The sequence below is a fragment of the Emys orbicularis genome, chromosome 19, assembly GCF_028017835.1.
Source record: "Emys orbicularis isolate rEmyOrb1 chromosome 19, rEmyOrb1.hap1, whole genome shotgun sequence".
NCBI classification, from domain to species: domain Eukaryota; kingdom Metazoa; phylum Chordata; order Testudines; family Emydidae; genus Emys; species Emys orbicularis.
In genome coordinates, this window is record NC_088701.1 from 19,269,865 (window position 1) to 19,289,221 (window position 19,357).

Sequence of the window (19,357 nt, forward strand, 5' to 3'; positions counted from 1 at the left end):
CTAACAGATTTATTTGGGCATAAGCTTATAAATCTGTTAGTCTTTAAGGTGCCACCAGACTCCTTATTATTCAGGTACTGAATACTATTTTCTTGCAGTTATTTTTCCAATCCCTGTTGTTGTTTGTTTTGCTGGAAGGTATTCATGGCTGCCATCAAGTGGGTCTTTGATCTATACAGACAATCACAGACCAGGTTAAAGCTGGTGGGTGTAATAATGACCCTTCATTTGGGCCAACTGGAAGGAGCAGTTAAATACCTTTTTGTGTAGTGATAGCCGAAACAAAAGGAGGCTACCGCCCAAGGCATTGTGCCAGAATGGGAAAGCTAAGAAGTCCTAAGCCATGTGGGCTGAGGGGTTTCCCTGCATACACTGGGGACAGGGGATTGATTGGTTGCAGCTGTGTGTGAGTAAGGCAGAAAGTTGCAAGACAGCAAGTGAAGTAGTCATGACTCATGAGGAAGCAGAGGGAGAGATCTCTTTGGGGCACAGGACTGGTGGGGGAGGCAGGCTTGGATATTGTGAGCAAGGAAACTGCCTGCTGTTGTTGTCTGTTGTGTCTAAGGGGTATGTGTGCATACTTTGTACATAAACAAGTTTGCGTCAAAGAATACACCTGACCTCCTCCTAAAGGAAACAACCCAGCAAGGCCCCAAATGTGGGCTAAACACTGAAACAAAGGAGCAACACTATTATATGAATTGTGGTTGCACCTAGTGACCAGTGTGTACCCCCTGGGGCTAGCCTGCTAGAAAAAGTTAAAGGCCCTCTGGAAATTAGAACCCTATACTACTGAGAATGGAAAGCCCGATAAATTGGCCTGAGAGGGTGCCTGATCAGGGGAATTCTGGAGGGAAAAGGAACAAGAGTATTCCATCATTACCCTTGGTCTCATGTGCCCAATTACCTCAACTAAGGTTGTAAATATTGACATACCTGACTTAAAAAGAAATGCAAAAATTGGACAAGGACATAGTGAGGGTAACCCAGGAGCTTTCCAAAGCAGAAGGAGAAAGATCACTAACATTAAACCCCTTACACAGGAGATATAGACAGTATTTACAGGTCATGGACGGAATTCTCATGTACACAGGAGGTCCTTTTCCTGCGTGGGTGGCTCCAACTCACCTAAGAAGGGAAATAATGTATGTGGTTCATGACACTCCTACAGGAGGACATCAGGGAGTGGATGAAACTGTCCAACGCCTCCTGACTGCCACTTCTTAGGTTGGACGTACAACAATATTGTGACAACTGTTTGGCTTGTGCCCAAGCCAGCTCTACTCCATCCAAAAGGAATGCACCGTTGCAATCTCAGGTGTATGAAAGTCCATGGATGGCTTTGCAGATTGATTTTATAGGTCCTTTACCAAGGAACCAGAGAGGCAAAGGTGGCTGTCAATCCTTTTTCAAAGTGGGTAGAGGCATTTCCTCTAAAAGCCACAGCCAAAGTCCTGGTAGAACAGTCTTCTCTCAATGTGGTGCTGGGTGTTGTAAAGAGACAAAGGAACAGCCCTGGTCCCCAAAGAGTTTAAGCAAAGGATGGGTTATTGTCTCCATTTGACCAATGGAGAGCTGAGGTAGAGACAGATCTAGCAACCTTGCAAATCCAACAGGATTGTATGCCTTGTCCTTACAATGAGGAAGAGTGTTGTGCAGTTGATCATGGGATAGAACAGAGGGGATTGACCCCAAATACCCACAATTTCCTGAGTGATGAATGGGTCTCACACTGTACAGTGACAATTTCCCACGAGGCCGTGTGCCCGAAGGACTCTGGGGTGACTGTCCACAGTCACAGTCCTTTGTTTTCAGGTTTTATTTTGTTTAAATTGTCCTAGGAATTTATCAGTATTTATTACAAAAAATTAAAAATGGGTGAAAATCGGTGCAAAAAATTAACTTCACGGTTTTCTGAGTAAATATCGAGGTTGATATTCGGGGACGGGAGGATGACCTGGACCACCAATTTACCGAGCCGCTCTCTCTCCTTCTGGAGCAGAGAGCTGGTTCTGGGGAGTTCCCCCTCTTCCAAAATTCTGGTGAAAATGGTAAAACCTGAATAATGTAAAACCCAGGACACTTTCCGTGAAAACTGGTAAAAGCCCAACCGTGACAGTGCCCCACGCTTCAGCCAGTGCAACCTGATGCTGCATGGACACAGCACACACTGACTGTGCACGCGCTCTGCTGAAAGAGCTTGGTCGGTGGCAAACACTGAGCTTTTTCAGCAGTGTGCACAGATGGTGCATCGTGTCCATGTGGCACCTTTATACCAGTATAATCTCCTCTGTAAAGCGCTTGGAGAGCTACTGATGAAAAATGCTGTATAAGAACTAGGTATTGTTATCAATCTTATGAGAACTGCATCCGTCACTAAGGGTTGTGTTACTATAATTATAGAAGTATAAAATCACACCCCCAATCAAAATGATTAAACTGGTACGACATATGCATACACAGCAGGCCCCAGAGTTTTCATTTGCAGATGGCTTCCTGGTGGGGGTGTTGTTAACCCGAGCACCTCCCCTCAAATCGAGGTCCCCAAAGTGGGCAGGTGGCATTAATGGTTTTGTCTCAGCTTCTGCCTGGAAGATGTTGATGTAACTGAAAGCTGGTGACCGCCGGAGTTCCACTGAGATCAACAGTGAGAAAGGGCACGGGGAAAGGACAACCGCTCGTCACACCAGGATTCAGTGTAGGGTCAGGCTGACTGGATCACGTTGAAATTAATAGTAGGGTGGTGCATGCAGGGCACAGGAGTTTTATTTTACTGCAGTTATATAGGCCCGGCTTTGACAAAGTGCTCTCTGATTTGGGTCCCTGATCTGAGGCACCAAAGAATGATACACCACACTTTTATGGAGAAGGCTACATGGTCTAGCGGTTAGGGCACTGGACTTGGACTCAGGAGACCTCCTTAGACTCAGGCTCTGCCACTGACCTGTTGCATAACCTCGGGCAAGTCACAGCCCCACTCCGTGCCTCAGTTTCCCCTTCCACCCTTTGTCTGTCATGCTCGTTTAGATTATAAGGTTTTCAGGCACAGAGGCAGTGTGACCTAGTGAATAGAGCGCTGGACTATAGCGCACAGATACCACAGTGTTGAACACGCTATGCAAACTTATATAGACTAGAACAGGCTGGGACTCAAGTGACCTAGGTTCTATTCCCAGCTTTGCCACTGACCGGGCAAGTGACTTCCCCTCTTTTTGCCTTATTATTATTCAGGGCAGGGACTGTCTCTTCCTAGGTGTTTGTACAGCGCCGAGCACAGTGTGACCCTGTTTTTTGTTCAGAGCCTCTGTGTGGTCCTGTAACACAAAGAATAATTGCCACCATTTATGATGTTGGATTTCTTTTCTTTAAAACTCACCCCAGGATGAAAATAGGCAAGTCAGTTTCGCTTTTCTTTCTGGTCACTTTCTAGGCAGCTACATGGGCTGGTTCTGGTGCCCTGGAACAATCATCATAAGAGCACCTAGCTCTTATCCAGGGTTTCCCATCAGTAGATCCGTGCAGGTCCAAATCATGCTAAAACGGTTTTGGGTCCAGATGCTGCAGGAAAATTTCCTAAAATGTTTTTACTGGAAAAATATGAAAAAAATCTATGAATAATTGAGTTTCTTTTTCTTTCTTTTTTTAACAAAACCTCAATTTGGGACTTAAACCACCAGAGAAAGTTTCTTTAAATGTGCCTTTGAGCCTAACTCTTAGTTACCCTAAAGTCGCTTTACCCCACTCTAGTGATGTGAAGGGGCCTTAAAATGAACATAACTGTAATTTATACTCCCCATATAATTAATAATACCTAACTCTTATGGTGTTTTTCATCCGTAGAGCTTGGAGCTTTATAAAGGGGGTCCATATCATTCTCCTCGTGTTACAGATGGGGAAACTGAGGCACAGGGCAGTGAAATGACTTGCCCAAGTTCACCCAGCATGTCAGTGGCAGAACGTAAGGCCCTATACACTGCCAAAGCAGTATACAATGGCCTTACCGTAACTGAGAATCAGGCCCATGATGTTTGTATTTGCAAAAACTGTTGAACTTTCGGACTCAGCAGCATGTTTGGAGAACAGGTCACTTTGATCAGATACTTCTGCTAGCTGACCAGCTGGTGCATACTGCTGCTCAGTGACTAGGGACATCTGAGAAAAAACCCTCAGAGGCACAGTATTAGCTTTTCCCTTCTGATTGTGCGTTGGGATTTTGCAAACCTAAATTTCAGCTCATACCGTGTGGCTTTGTTACTTTGCAGGGATGTGCCTGTAGATCGGTGGTGTGTACCATCAGAACAACTAAACAAACAAACAGAAAACCCCAAAACCTGTTGAAAAAGGCCCAAAGCAGCAATTCCTAGCTGCTCTGCCAAAGTCTGTATCCGTTGGTCCCTCAGACACACAACGTGACAGCTCATTGCGCGCATCCAGATTTAGGTGCGGCTGACGCTGCACAGAGTATAATTTACAGGATTGACATTTTGGCTTGTCGTTTACCAAGTGGTGGTGCTTTGAAAGGAGATATCTCCGACTGCAAGAAACTGTCCTGGTCCCAGAGACCGTGTGGGAATCAGGCAGGCAGGAGGCACCCGGGAAGGGACTCTCCTTCATCAATCTATATATTATTTTTATATTCCAGCTAAGAAAATGTCGCAGCCCCCAGAAAAACATGAGCGCACACACAACCTGGGGATTGGGAAAGCCATTGCTGTGCTGACCTCGGGAGGAGACGCGCAGGGTAAGGAGATAAGCGGCACTGTTTGTGTTTGGAGTCTGTTTGTTTGAATCGATGGGCATGATTTTCAAAAGGGACTAGAGGTTCTGGTTGCTCCAATTTTGGGAGAGCGCAGCGGGAGAACCCTGGAGATTTTCAGGGAGCACTGAGCATCCGCCCAGAGAGCATCAGGTCCCTTTTAAGGCAGTGGCTCTCAACCTTTCCAGATGACTGTGCCCCTTTCAGGAGTCTGATTTGTCTTGCGTAGTACCCCCAAGTTGCACCTCACTTAAAAACTACCTGCTTACAAAATCAGACATACAAATACAAAAGTGTCACAGCGCACTAGTAGTGAAAAATTGCTGCCTTTCTCATTTTTACCATCTAATTATCAACTAAATCAACTGGAATATAAATATTGTACTTACATTTCAGTGTACAGTATATAGAACTGTATAAATAAGTCATTGTCTGTATGCAATTTTAGTTTGTGCTGTTTCTGTAGCCTGTTGTAAAACTAGGCAAATATCTAGATGAGTTGATGTACCCCCTGGAAGACCTCTGCGTACCCCCCGGAGTACATGTACCCCTGGTTGAGAACCACTGCTTTAAGGTGTCTTCAGTATGTACCCCCTGGAAGACCTCTGCGTACCCCCCGGAGTACATGTACCCCTGGTTGAGAACCACTGCTTTAAGGTGTCTCCAGTATGTACCCCCTGGAAGACCTCTGCATACCCCCAGGAGTACATGTACCCCTGGTTGAGAACCACTGCTTTAAGGTGTCTCCAGTATGTACCCCCTGGAAGACCTCTGCATACCCCCAGGAGTACATGTACCCCTGGTTGAGAACCACTGCTTTAAGGTGTCTCCAGTATGTACCCCCTGGAAGACCTCTGCATACCCCTGGTTGAGAACCACTGCTTTAAGGTGTCTCCAGTTGGGAACTCAAACCCCCCCAGTCGTTTTTTTAAAATGGTGACCAATGTGTGTGGTATAGATATGTTGGCAAGATACTTTGAGGAAATCCAGTCCTTATTTTGGTTCTTAAATGCGGTATTCCCTGAGCATCCAAAATCATGAGTTACACCTCCCAAAATCATGAGATAGGCATAAAAATCATGAGGTTGGGGGGGGGGGTGCGGGGGGGCTTGGAGGAAACAATAAATTGTGGGTGCGTTTTCTTTGCCTTTTGGGTTCTGAGCCTGTAGGAATCATATTTTCAAGCTTTTCTCCATAACCACAAAGGCTAGAAACATACTTCTTTTTTTAAACGAGAGCTGAGATTCGCATCATGTGACTCCGGGAGCTGGGGCTTGGAGAACATTAACTATCATGAGACTCACAATAAAATCACAAGGTGTGATTTTGGATCAGATGCCAACCTGGCTCAGGTGCCCATGAGGCCTTGTGGCTTTAACCACTACTCGGGAAGCAGTGCAAGGATCTGTGATGGCACCTAGAGCCTGTGATTGCTTTCATAAACCATCAGATAAAAGATACAATAATGCCCCTCTTACAGCCTGATTTGCAAATGGGGCCTCTCATTCCAAGTGCCCTGATTGTGGGGTAGGGGTGTCTAAAACAGAGCTCTCCAAAAATCAAGGGGTCCAAAATTTCATATAGATATCAAATTTAAAACAGATCATTTTTCAGATTCCGCTTTGGAAAATGTTGGGGTTCGGACACTACAGGGAAGAGAGTCACGTACCTGGATAGATACAGTATTTATTTTAAATTTGGGAGCAGCAAGTGTGAAGTCCTGTGTGCTGATTGGCTGAGTAAAATAAATTTCTATTACTCTTATTCTACTCTGGCTAGCCCTGCAGAACCCACACAGCTATGGGAGAGGGGCTTGAAGTCTATGCTTCTTGCGGAGCCATAGAATTATTAACTAAGTCCCGACTGCAAGGCCGGATTCTGTCCTCACTTATGCTGTTCGACTCCACTGGCGGCAAGTTTCACTGCGGATGGACTCTTGTCCCCGGAATCCGTGCTTGAGTGTGATACCATGCAGCTTCTTGGCTTTCAGACCCCGGGGGGGCTTACCCAACATGGGAGTGTGCATTTTCAAGTGGGTAGAGCACAGGACTGGGAGTGAGGACTCCTGGGTTAGAATCATAGACTCTAAGGTCAGAATGGACCATTATGATCATCTAGTCTGATCTCCTGCACCACGCAGGCCACAGAATCTCACCCACCCACTCCTGTGTCAAACCCCTGACCTATGTCTGAGCTACTGAAGTCCTCAAATCGTGGTTTAAAGACCTCAAGGTGCAGAGAATCCTCCAGCAAGTGACCCGTGCCCCACGCTGCAGAGGAAGGCGAAAACCCCCCAGGGCTTCTGCCAATCTGCCCTGGAGGAAAATTCCTTCCCGACCCCAAATATGGCGATCAGCATGTGGGCAAGACTCACCAGCCAGCACCCAGGACAGAATTCTCTAGTAACTCAGATCCCACCCCATCTAACATCCCATCACAGGCCATTGGGCATATTTACCGCTAATAGTCAAAGACCAATTTTATTGCCAAAATTAGGCTATCCCACCATACCATCCCCTCCATAAACTTATCAAGCCAGATATGTCTTTTGCCCCCACTGCTCTCCTTGGAAGGCTGTTCCAGAACTTCAGTCATCTGATGGTTAGAAACCTTCGTCTAATTTCAAGTCTAAACTTCCTGATGGCCAGTTTATATCCATTTGTTCTTGTGTCCACATTGGTACTGAGCTTAAATAATTCCTCTCCCTCCCTGACTCTATCCCTGGGTAGGGCAAGTCGCTACCCCTGCCCCAGTTACCCTTTCTGCAGAAGAAAGACGATCACACTCCCCTGCCCCACAGGATCAATGTTTGTGAAGTGCTTTGATCTCCCCAGCTGGAAGGTGCTTATTAGTGTGACTCTTTAGTGTGTGGATGGAGCAGGTCTGGAAGTAAGCGAGGACGTAAAGATGGAGGCCCACGACGCCACTTTCACAGAGACCCATTCCAGTCAAACAGCACCATGGGCTTCAGCGCAGCTTGTGAGCTTTTAGCAGGGTGCGGCATGTGCTGCCCCTTCAATCTCCCTGCCCTGGTTGCAGCAGGCTCTCCTGACGCTTGCTGTCAGGGAATGCAAGGAGGAGGGTTATGTGCAGGAGCAGAGAGCTGGGCACTCTCCTCCTACATCATACACTCATTACGCACCCAATTCTAGCCCACCAGAACTCAACACTTTAGAATCCCCCTTTGCTTCCTCCCGGGCTTTGAACCACCGGATGGGAAGGGGCGCCTAAAGCCTCTTGGTCAATTGCTCTGAATCCTTCCCTGCTTATGGCACAAACAAGGCTCTGCCATCCCTGTCTCTCCTGCCGTTCGCAGGAACGGCTGCCTTGTCGTGTTTCTGTAACAGAAACTGTTTTACGCGGCTAGGTTGTTGGCCTGTCACTCAGAACCCAAACTGCACTTCGGCTGGTCCCTACCCTTTGACCCGTCCAGCTCGGGTGATCCTACCAGGAGTGAAAGCTCCCACTGGCATAGCTTCCAGGGACACACAAGCCTCCCTCTCCCCCCCTCCAGGTGCAGTCCTCAGGGAAGGTCAATCTATTGTTCTCATTGATATGGAGGTAACCAAGGCCCCTTTGTACCAGGTGCTGTGCAGACACATCCCAGATGGCCCCTGCCCTAAGAGGTGAGACAACAGATCTGTGTAATAAGCAGCTGGGACAGCACCAAGTAACGGGGGTTCTCTGTGTATCTCACATACTTGTACAGACCCTCATCTCAATATCTTCACTGTATTTGTCCTCACACACCCCTATGAGGCAGGGCAGGGCTAGCATCCCCATCCCACAGATGGGGGGTACTGAAGTACAGAGAGACTGACTTGCCTAAAGAGCTGGGAACTGAACCCTGAGTCTCCCAGTACCTAGGCAAGTGCCCTAACCACTAGGCCATTCTTCCTTCCACCTATGAGCTGTATCATAAGCTCACCACAGTCTATGACTGAAGATGCCTTTAAGCATGTCCACCACAATTTATATTAGGGGCAAAGCACGAACACGTTAAAGGAAACAGAGGAAACTCCCGGAATGGCTCAGACCTGAGGTCCATCTAGCCCCGTGTCCTGTCTCTGACAGTGATCAGCACCAGATGCTGCAGAAGAAGTTGCAAGACTCCTGCAGCTATGGGATATGTTCAGAGAGTAAAGTGTATACACGGCGGTGACATTTCTTGGACGGCCCTCTGGTGTGGGTGTGTGTATGAAGCACAAGGCAAGGTGGTAGCGTGGAGGGTAAACTGGAGGAGAATCTGGGGCTGTGGAGATAGCACATACCATGTGCACTCATTAGGGTGGGTGGTCACACATTAGTAGAGCGCTGGTTGGTAGTTGGTATCAATCCTGAAGGTATTTAGTGGGCAGGCAGGAGCTTATCTCATGATTGCAGGAATAGGTGGGAAGAACAACAGGGGAAGAGTTAAGGGGAACTTACTCTGCATTTCCATACTTGTGTCTGTTTCAAGACTTTCCCTAACTGAGAATTTTCTGGCTTTTCCAATGTTTGATTTCATTCTAAATCACAACGTTCTTCTCAAGTTTGATCCCCTTAAGTTATTGATCAATATTTGCAACCTAAGTCCAGTTTAACAAAGTTTTTTTGGTCTGGGAATTTCCTTTTTTTTTTTTTTTTTCCATTTTAAGGGAAGTTCTTTCATTCTTTGAATGTTGTTGGTTTCAACTGAATACTTTCAAAAGTGACTAGAGCTTTTGGGAGCCCTATTTAAGGCACGTTAAGGGCCCGGATTCTCAGAAAGTGCTGAGTCCTCCACCTTTTGAATGTCAGGCCCCTTTAAGGCATCTCAGGTTGGGCACCCAAAATCCCTAGTCACTTTTGCAAATCCTTGGCTGGGTTATGTTTGTCTGTCCCCATGTGAAGTACTACTGTGCTGTAAATCACAACAGAAGATCTGCGTAGTTCAGAAATTTCTGGGAACCCCCCCCCCCCCGGGTTTATAAATTGTGCAGGAAGCTTATGGTGGAAGGATTGGTGCCAGCAGTGCTTTGGCATTGCCTAGCTCTCTGCTCTACCTCCACTGATCTAGCAACTCTGCAGAACTCCCTTCCCATGTGAGAGACACAGCAGCTTGCAGCAGGGGGTAGAAAAGTGACACACTCATCCTCAGAGAGTGGGGAGGGTAGAACAGGGCTGGGGGAATCCCCATGCCCCTTAGCTGAGGGATGTCCTGCACTGAGCATACTGGGCACTGGACCAAGATAAGAAAGGGGCAGGGAATAGACCTGATGGTTTTGATCTAGGACTTGCTGGTGAAGTGGAAGCTGCAGGGCTGGGGGTAATTAAATTGGCGACACCAGCCTGATGCTCCAGGAGCTGTGATACCAGCCACACACCAGCACCGGCAGGAGCAGTCTTGGCTAATGGCATTGTTAGCTGGGGTGACTGTATGGGGGACCCTCTATGGTAGGGTCAAACAATCTCACAGCTGAATTCGGGTTGATTTTTTTGCTAAGCCACACCCCCTTGGGCTCAGAGCCAGCTGATGCACAAGGGGAGAAACCGCCCTCGATGTGTAAGAAGGTAAAGATTACCCTTCTCTCTGTGCCCCCTGTAGACTGAAACAGAGCCTTGCTTTTGGAAAGGGGTCCAGTCTTGATTTAAAAAAGACTCCAAGTGGTGGAGAATCCACCACATCCCTTGCTCCAATGGTTCATCACCCTCCCAGTTAATCATTGTGTTGTAAATTCTGGTGTGAATTTGTCTAGCACAAATATCTTTTCTCCTTTGTCTTAGTTCTTAATATCTCCCCTCACCGCTTTGCTATTACAGTTTGTCCGTAGGATCTCGGCCAAGGTTGCATTGTGACCGATAAACTCTCATTGTGCCTTCGGACAAGGCCGCTGTCCACACAAGGAGGGTAGCTGTGGCTGCAAATACCCCAGTGGGAGAGGGGTTGTAATCCAATCCCAAAGTACTCCTCTGTCCCAAGGAGAGGCCTCTCCCGCTGGGGTATTTTCAGGCGCCAGGGAGAATCGCAGGCATTTATTGTTAAATGTCAGCAGACCAAAAATAAAATGTGAAAATCATCCGAGGGATCAGGTGCATGAGACAGCATCGTCCAGCATTAAGGGGCTCCAGGCACACAGGAGGGCCGAGTTATGTTAGGAGGTTCTGCTGGGCAAAGAGATGGAGCACAATTTGGGGAGCCTAGAGCCCCCCATGTGACACAGAGCCAGCTCCTTGCATGTTTGAACGTGGCCTGGGTGTAGGGCGGAGGCCAGGCTGGCACATCAGCTGCTGTGCTGAACCACAGCCCATTGCCCACACGTGGAGTTGCAGCGGGAGCGGCAGGGTCTGGAAGAGGTCTTTGTCCGCCACTGTAGGGGAGCACCCCACACCGGGGATGGAGCGTGATGTGTCTGTGACACAGTAACCCACATAGGCCTTGTGCTGCCCCTTGACGGCCACAGAGAAGCTCTTACTTAGCAAGGAAGCTCTACAAAGAGAGAAAAAGGCTGGTCCAGCGGCCAAGGCACTGGGCTGGAACTCAGGAGATGGGGGTGACCTTGGACAAGTCACGTCTGTTTTTCCTCCCACCCTTTGTCTCTCATTTCCATTTCGACTGCGAGTTCTGTGCGCCAGGGACTGTCTCTGCCCAGCACCTGGCGCAATCGGGTCCTGATCTCAGGTGTAGCCTCTAGTTCCTTGTGTAATACAAATAAGTAATAATGATACGCTGATTCAGAATAGCTGCTCCTAGGGTGCGTTGATTGACATCATGTTAGTTCCAGACATAAACCCATATCAGCCACGGTACATCCCTTCCTGAGATACTTTACTCCCTTTCGAAACACTTCTGGGGCTGAGTGAATATTAAAGGCTAAGCCAGTGCATGCATCTGCCCCTCGGATTGTATTAAGCATGGTTGGCAAAGAACTCTCTTTGCCCAGTTTTACCTGGCAGTGCCCACATCTGGCATCAAGGACACTGGAAGAACTGGGCATCTGCCCGTTCACTTGTCTGCATCTGGTAATGCTCGCGTATGATTGCTTTGTTCAGGTCTGGCGCTGCTATGCACAGCCTCAGCACTCCTGTGGGGGAGGAACTACTGGTCATTATGGAGTTAACCCCGCCATAGGCTCATCCACCTGGACAACGATACCTTTCCTCTGTTTCAAATCTCTAGCTGAAAGGCTTGCAGTCCAGCGGTTTGTTTTTTTCTCATGGAGCGTTTACTGTTGGTTCTACAGGGTCACTTTAATGCTGTATTGTTTTCCCAAGGAAACGGCCTCTCACTGTGAAACACAGCTGTGTATTTTCTTTAGATCATCTGGCTTAGCCAGCTGGAGCAGAGATGCCTCCCCCATTGTCATTACCCATTTGATGGGTTTAAGATGCAGGCATGCTCCCAAGCCATGCACATCTGGCAGGTCTGTTTACAATCCAGAATTGTACTAACTAGTGCCTTGCTTGTGCACTGCAGTGGGGGTGTCTTGTATAGAGGACGGGTGGCTCAGTGGTTAGGTTGCTAGGCTGGTACAGACCCAGGTTCAATTCATAGAATCATAGAATATCAGGGTTGGAAGGGACCTCAGGAGGTCATCTAGTCCAACCCCCTGCTCAAAGCAGGACCTAATCCCAACTAAAGCATCCCAGCCAGGGCTTTGTCAAGCCTGACCTTAAAAACCTCTAAGGAAGGAGATTCCACCACCTCCCTAGGTAACCCATTCCAGTGCTTCACCACCCTCCTAGTGAAAAAGTTTTTCCTAATATCCAACCTAAGACTCCCCCACTGCAACTTGAAACCATTACTCCTTGTTCTGCCATCTGGTACCACTGAGAACAGTCTAGATCCATCCTCTCTGGAACCCCCTTTCAGGTAGTTGAAAGCAGCTATCAAATCCCCCCTCATTCTTCTCTTCTGCAGACTAAACAATCCCAGTTCCCTCAGCCTCTCCTCATAACTCATGTGCTCCAGCCCCCTAATCATTTTTGTTGCCCTCTGTTGGACTCTTTCCAATTTTTCCACATCCTTCTTGTAGTGTGGGGCCCAAAACTGGACACAGTACTCCAGGTGAGGCCTCACCAATGTCGAATAGAGGGGAACGATCACGTCCCTCGATCTGCTGGCAATGCCCCTACTTATACAGCCCAAAATGCCGTTAGCCTTCTTGGCAACAAGAGCAGACTGTTGACTCATATCCAGCTTCTTGTCCACTGTGACCCCTAGGTCCTTTTCTGCAGAACTGCTGCCTAGCCACTCAGTCCCTAGTCTGTAACAGTGAATGGGATTCTACACTTGTCCTTGTTGAACCTCATCAGATTTCTTTTGGCCCAATCCTCTAATTTGTCTAGCTCCCTCTGTATCCTATCCCTACCCTCCAGCATATCTATCCCTCCTCCTAGTTTAGTGTCATCTGCAAACTTGCTGAGGGTGCAGTCCACGCCATCCTCCAGATCATTAATGAAAATATTGAACAAAACTGGCCCCAGGACCGACCCTTGGGGCACTCCGCTTGAAACCGGCTGCCAATTAGACATGGAGCCGTTGATCACTACCCGTTGAGCCCGACAATCTAGCCAGCTTTCTATCCACCTTATAGTCCATTCATCCAGCCCATACTTCTTTAACTTGCAGGCAAGAATACTGTGGGAGACCGTATCAAAAGCTTTGCTAAAGTCAAGGAATAACACGTCCACTGCTTTCCCCTCATCCACAGACCCAGTTATCTCCTCATAGAAGGCAATTAGGTTAGTCAGGCATGACTTGCCCTTGGTGAATCCATGCTGACTGTTCCTGATCACTTTCCTCTCCTCTAAGTGCTTCAGAATTGATTCCTTGAGGACCTGCTCCATGATTTTTCCAGGGACTGAGGTGAGGCTGACTGGCCTGTAGTTCCCTGGATCCTCCTTCTTCCCTTTTTTAAAGATTGGCACTACATTAGCCTTTTCCCAGTCATCCGGGACCTCCCCCGATCGCCATGAGTTTTCAAAGATAATGGCCAATGGCTCTGCAATCACATCCGCCAACTCCTTTAGCACCCTCGGATGCAGCGCATCTGGCCCCATGGACTTGTGCTCATCCAGTTTTTCTAAACAGTCCCGAACCTAGGGTGACCAGATTTCCCGATTTTATAGGGACAGTCCCGATTTTGGGGTCTTTTTCTTATATAGGGTCCTATTACCCCCCACCCCCGTCCCGATTTTTCACACTTGCTGTCTGGTCACCCTACCCGAACCACTTCTTTCTCCACAGAGGGCTGGTCACCTCCTCCCCATACTTTGCTGCCCAGTGCAGCAGTCTGGGAGCTGACCTTGTTCGTGAAGACAGAGGCAAAAAAATAATTGAGTACATTAGCTTTTTTCACATCCTCTGTCACTAGGGCCTGGTCTACACTACCCGCCTGAATCGGCGGGTAGAAATCGACCTCTCGGGGATCGATTTATCGCGTCCCGTCAGGACGCGACAATCGATCCCCGAATCGACGCTCTTACTCCACCAGCGAAGGTGGGAGTAAGAGCCGTCGACGGGAAGCCGCGGAGGTCGATTTTGCCGCCGTCCTCACAGCGGGGTAAGTCGGCTGCGATACGTCGAATTCAGCTACTTGCGTATCTTAAATCGACCCCCCCCTGTAGTGTAGATGTAGCCTAGGTGGCCTCTCTCATTCAGTAAGGGGCCCACACTTTCCTTGAATTTCTTCTTGTTGCTAACATACCTGAAGAAACCCTTCTTGTTATTCTTAACATCTCTTGCTAGCTGCAACTCCAAGTGTGATTTGGCCTTCCTGATTTCACTCCTGCATGCCTGAGCAATATTTTTATACTCCTCCCTGGTCATTTGTCCAAGCTTCCACTTCTTGTAAGCTTCTTTTTTGCGTTTAAGATCAGCAAGGATTTCACTGTTTAGCCAAGCTGGTCGCCTGCCATATTTACTATTCTTTCTATACATCGGGATGTTTTTTTCCTGCAACCTCAATAAGGATTCTTTAAAATACAGCCAGCTGTATCTGGCAAATTCCCTGATTTGCCAGATTGCCCGTGGGTCCTTGGGCAAGCCACTTGGTCTCTCTGGGTCTCAGTTCCCCATCTGTAAAATGGGAATAATTGCCCTGTCTCAGAGCAGTGTTGGGAAGGGAAAGTTTCTTGCTGACCACCAGTTAGTTGGGGCAAGCTTATACCCTGAAGCATGACAGTTTGTCACTAATTCACTACATTAAAGATTATGAGGTGCCCAGATGCTAGGGTGATGGGGGCCATAAAAATACCTTAGATAGGGTGACCAGATGTTCCAATTTTATAGGGACAGTCCCGATTTTTGGGTCTTTTTCTTATATAGGCTCCTATTACCCACAACCCCTTGTCCCGATTTTTCACATTTGCTGTCTGGTCACCCTAACCTTAGATAATATCTGTCATTTACATTGCGGTAGCACCTAAAGGCCACAACCAACTTGGGCACTATTGTGCTAGGTGCTGTACAAAGCTAGGATAAACGACGCTCCCTGCCCCAAAGAGCATCCAACCTCAAAGCCAAGATGGAGCAGGTAGAGGAGACAAACCAGTGGCCCAAGGTGAGGTGTGGGAGACAGGGTGATGTATCAATAGAATAGGATGGGCACCTATTCTGGTCAGTAGCAATGGTCCAAGCTTTCCACCTGCCCAGCCATCACCAGGTTAACTCTTGGAGGGGGTTCACCTCTAGAGCTGGCCAGTTTCTGGGTGGTGGCCGGGAGGAGTCTGGAGAAATCTAACCGTTCCCATGCTCTGGTGGGTGTTCTATTAGTCTGTGTGCCAGAATCCAAATCTAAATGAAACCCGTGGATATTTCTCTTTAACAGGGGCACGTTCTTTAAGCCACCTCTGCACTCTCTGGATTTTGGGTTGACGTGGGGACCAGAATGACCCCTGGCCTGGGGTAAGTTAGAGCAGCCCCAGGGACTTGGCTAACTTTTACAGCAGCTTCCCGAGGGCTTCAACCCAGCCTAAAATCCCTGTAGCACAGAGTGGTTTGAGCACATTCCTTCCTGTCATGCCCCTGCCCATGCCAAGACCCACAAGGGGGGTGCGGCATAGGGTCATTTACATCTAGAGCTGGGCAAATAATGGATATTTCAATTCACTGGCATATCCAACTAATTGGAGGAGGGGAAAATCCATTTTCGGACCACAGAAAACACATTCTTTTGACGTTTTTGGCTACTTGAAAAGTTGAGGGGGGAATCCTGTTTTGGGTTGAACAAAATATTATGTTCGACCTGAAATGAAACATTTTGCTTCGATTTCGAGCATTTTTTTTTCAGGTTTTTATATTTTTTAACAAAAAATTCTAAACAAAAAGTCCTTTCAAATAAAAAATCAAAAAGTTTTGCTTAGACAATGTTGAAATGAAACTTTTCAATGTTTTTGGAGTTTTCTTTGAGGTTTTTTTCCCTCCCCAACTGAAACAATTTGCCGAAATCCACAAATGTCCTGAATGTTTCCGTGTTGCTGAATCAGCATTTTTTTTGCCAAGGGTGGGGAAAAGTTTTAGTTGAAAAATTTTACCCAGTTCTTCCTACATCAATCTTCTGCTGGTTCTGTACCAGATGCCCTGCCACCATCCCCTTCTGGCTGTATTACAGCCTCTGTACGCTACCAGAGTTGTGTAGAGGGATCTGAATCGGGCCCTTTTCTGGTTGAGCTGCTGGAGCTGAGAGGGCTCCTTTTCCTGCCCACCTCGGGGTGAGTGCTTCCATAGAAATCCACCCCCTGCTGTATCGCAGCCACTTAGGCAGCACAGGGATTCATGGGATTTGCTTCAATCAAATATGTTCTGAACATTGATGGCTTCGATAGAATTTCACATCAGAGGAGCACAAGGGTGGCTTGCAGGCACAGGACCTCATCAGATAACAGCTGGAGGAAGGACAGGTTGCAGTGAAACGCTGCGTGGTTGAAGTCACGTTTGCTCCACAGTTTATCCCGTGATTACTTGAGTGGTGGTGGTGTGTTGTGAATGGAGGGTTCAGGTCTGTCATCAAAGAGTAGCATCAGCCTAGTGGTTCATAGCCCCCTGATGTGCCTTCTGCGCAGTAGAGAGAGATCTGTAAGGGGGGGGGCTCTTGGACAATAGAGGAGACGTGTCCATCAACCCCTTGTGAGTAGCTTGGCAGAATTCGATTTTTTTGCGTTTTTTATCCTTTTGATGGATAATGTTTATTTTAAGCATTTTTTATTTTTATTGATTTAAACATTTATTTGATTGATTTGCAAGAAATTATGGGCAGTCACATGATCATTCTTTAATAACCGTAGACATCGGGATTCCATCAGGATTCAAAAAGTGAACGCTTCACAACATTAAAACACAAACTGCCAACATCACTTGTCGAAAGCTGCAAAGCAGAGAGAGCCTTAAATCAAACACTAATCCATTCGCAAGCAGCATTTTTCTTGCTCTGCCTATCGGTGAATTTCAATGATCCTGGAGGGAAATATGTTTTCATTGGTTTGTGTGCACATGGCGAAATCGACATTTACCAAGAAAAAGCTAAGCCTGCTTTTGAGGCATCCTCCTTCCAGAGACTGAGTTGGCTGGCACCAGAGCGGAGCTGGAAGAGGACAAAGAGGGCTTCTGGGGAGGATCAGCAGATATTGGGGCCTGGAATAATGCTGCCTCCTTCCCATGCATCATGCCGTTGCACCATCCTGCATTCACTTTGGGCCCGCCATCTCTTGTCAATGGCTCCATGAATTCCCATGATGACACTTGACTAGGCTGCCCCCAGCCGTGTCAGGGAAAGGCTTGACTAGTGCTGAAACCATTCCTGTAGTTTAGGAAAAAATAGCCTTCTCCTGCAAGTGTCACCTGAAAGCTGGAATCTGTATCCAGCCCAGAACTGCTCAAAAATGCCCCTTCCTGTTACTGCATCAGAAACCCCTGAGCTCCATCATGTTGGCCAGAAGGGACCATCGGGATCATCCAGGCGGTGGGATGTTTCAAAAGCATGTCAGTGACTTAGGAGCACTAGACCCATTGGCTTTCGGTGGGGCTTGTGTTCCTAACTCACTTAGACACTCTTGAAGATCCCAACCCTTGTCTGAACTCCTGCATGGCACAGGCCAGAGAATGTTACCTGGCGATTCCTCCGTCGAGCCCAGCGGTTTGTGATTGAATTAGAGCACACTACTGAATCAGAAAGCCAAGTCCCGCAGAGATTCCCTTCCATTATGGAATGAGATGGCAGGTGTTTTGCATGCAAGAGTGATTTCTCTCTCTCTCTCTGCACAGGCATGAATGCAGCTGTCCGGGCCGTGGTTCGAGTGGGCATCTTCACAGGAGCCAAGGTGTACTTTGTTCATGAGGTTGGTACGATCGTTTCCACCTCGAATGGCTTCCCCCACCTCTGCTCTGAACTGCATCTAGCATTGCTTTCATTGGGATTTTAGTAACGTAATGTCTCCACAGTACATGAATCATTATAAACGTAGCCCATTGTGTCTAGAAAAATCCCCATTGCAAAGGGCGATAGGAAAGGAAATCTCTCTTGATTTTCATGGGGTGCTTAACGTAATATCTTACAGTTAATCCTTGGCCTCCACCCTAACTCCCTGCCCCAAACTGGAACCTACATCCCTGAACCCCAGCCCGCTACCCCAAACCCAAACCAGAACTTGCTACCCTAAATCCCAATCCTCTGGTCCCAGGCACCACAATTCCATCAGCAGCCTGCACCCCTGCAGTAACCTCAAAGACCCATTCTGTGTCTACACACAGAGCCACTGAGAGACCAGGACCTCACCTGAGACCAAGACTCACTGACTTAATCAGAGTCAGGGCCGGAGTTGATATTTTGACATTTATTTTGTGATGTCTCCACGGGACGTACTGCTCTTAAAGGTTCAGTGTTAGTTTTACTGTCTTGCCTTGTATGAAAAGGAAGCCGACTTTAGATAGGAGGAGACATCTGCCACATGGAAAAAGGAATAGTGAGAAACGGGGAATATATTAGTTAGCTTGAACTGCAGCTTATTGTTCATTATTAATATTGTCCATCCATCTATTACCACATGTTCCCATATGTCTGTCCATCCATCCTTTCCTACATCTATCTATCTATCTATTTATCTATCTATCATATTCCCATCCATCCATCCATCCATCAGCATATTTAGATGCATCTATCTATCCATTCATTTCTACATATACTCATCGAGCCATCCATCACCGTAAATACTCACCTAACCATCATTTCTAATATGACCATCATCATGTTATCTGGGCAGCAGTGACAGATGACCGTTATACCAATGTTCCCTCTAATTTTTTACATCCATGTGCAGAATGAATTTTGTTATGTGCACCAATATGGAGGTGATGTGTGGCGGGGTTGGGGCCAAGGGGTTCAGAGTGTGGGAGGGGCCTCAGGGCTGGGGCAGAGGATTGGGGTGTGGGGAGTGAGGGCTCTGGCTGGGGGTACGGGCTCTGGGGTGGGGCCGGGGATGAGGGGTTTGGGGTGCAGGCTCCCCCGGGGCTGCAGCGGGGAGAGAGGACTCCCCCCAGCCCTCTTTTGCTGCAGCAGCCCCAGGCCGGGGGAGAGGCGCCTTTCCCCAGCCACGGCAGCTCTGGGGCTGGGAGAGAGGTCCTCTACCTGGCCGTGGCAGGGCCGG

The 19,357-nt window shown here is 47.8% G+C and overlaps 1 protein-coding gene across 1 annotated transcript in view; it reads left to right on the forward strand.

The window, feature by feature from the left end:
- Positions 1-19,357, forward strand: part of PFKM (phosphofructokinase, muscle) — a 58,237-nt gene that overhangs the window by 7,062 nt on the left and 31,818 nt on the right. The window contains exons 2-3 of the mRNA XM_065419335.1: positions 4,643-4,741; positions 17,979-18,052. Of these exons, the coding sequence (XP_065275407.1) occupies positions 4,643-4,741; positions 17,979-18,052 (173 nt within the window). The remainder of the gene's footprint in view (positions 1-4,642; positions 4,742-17,978; positions 18,053-19,357) is intronic.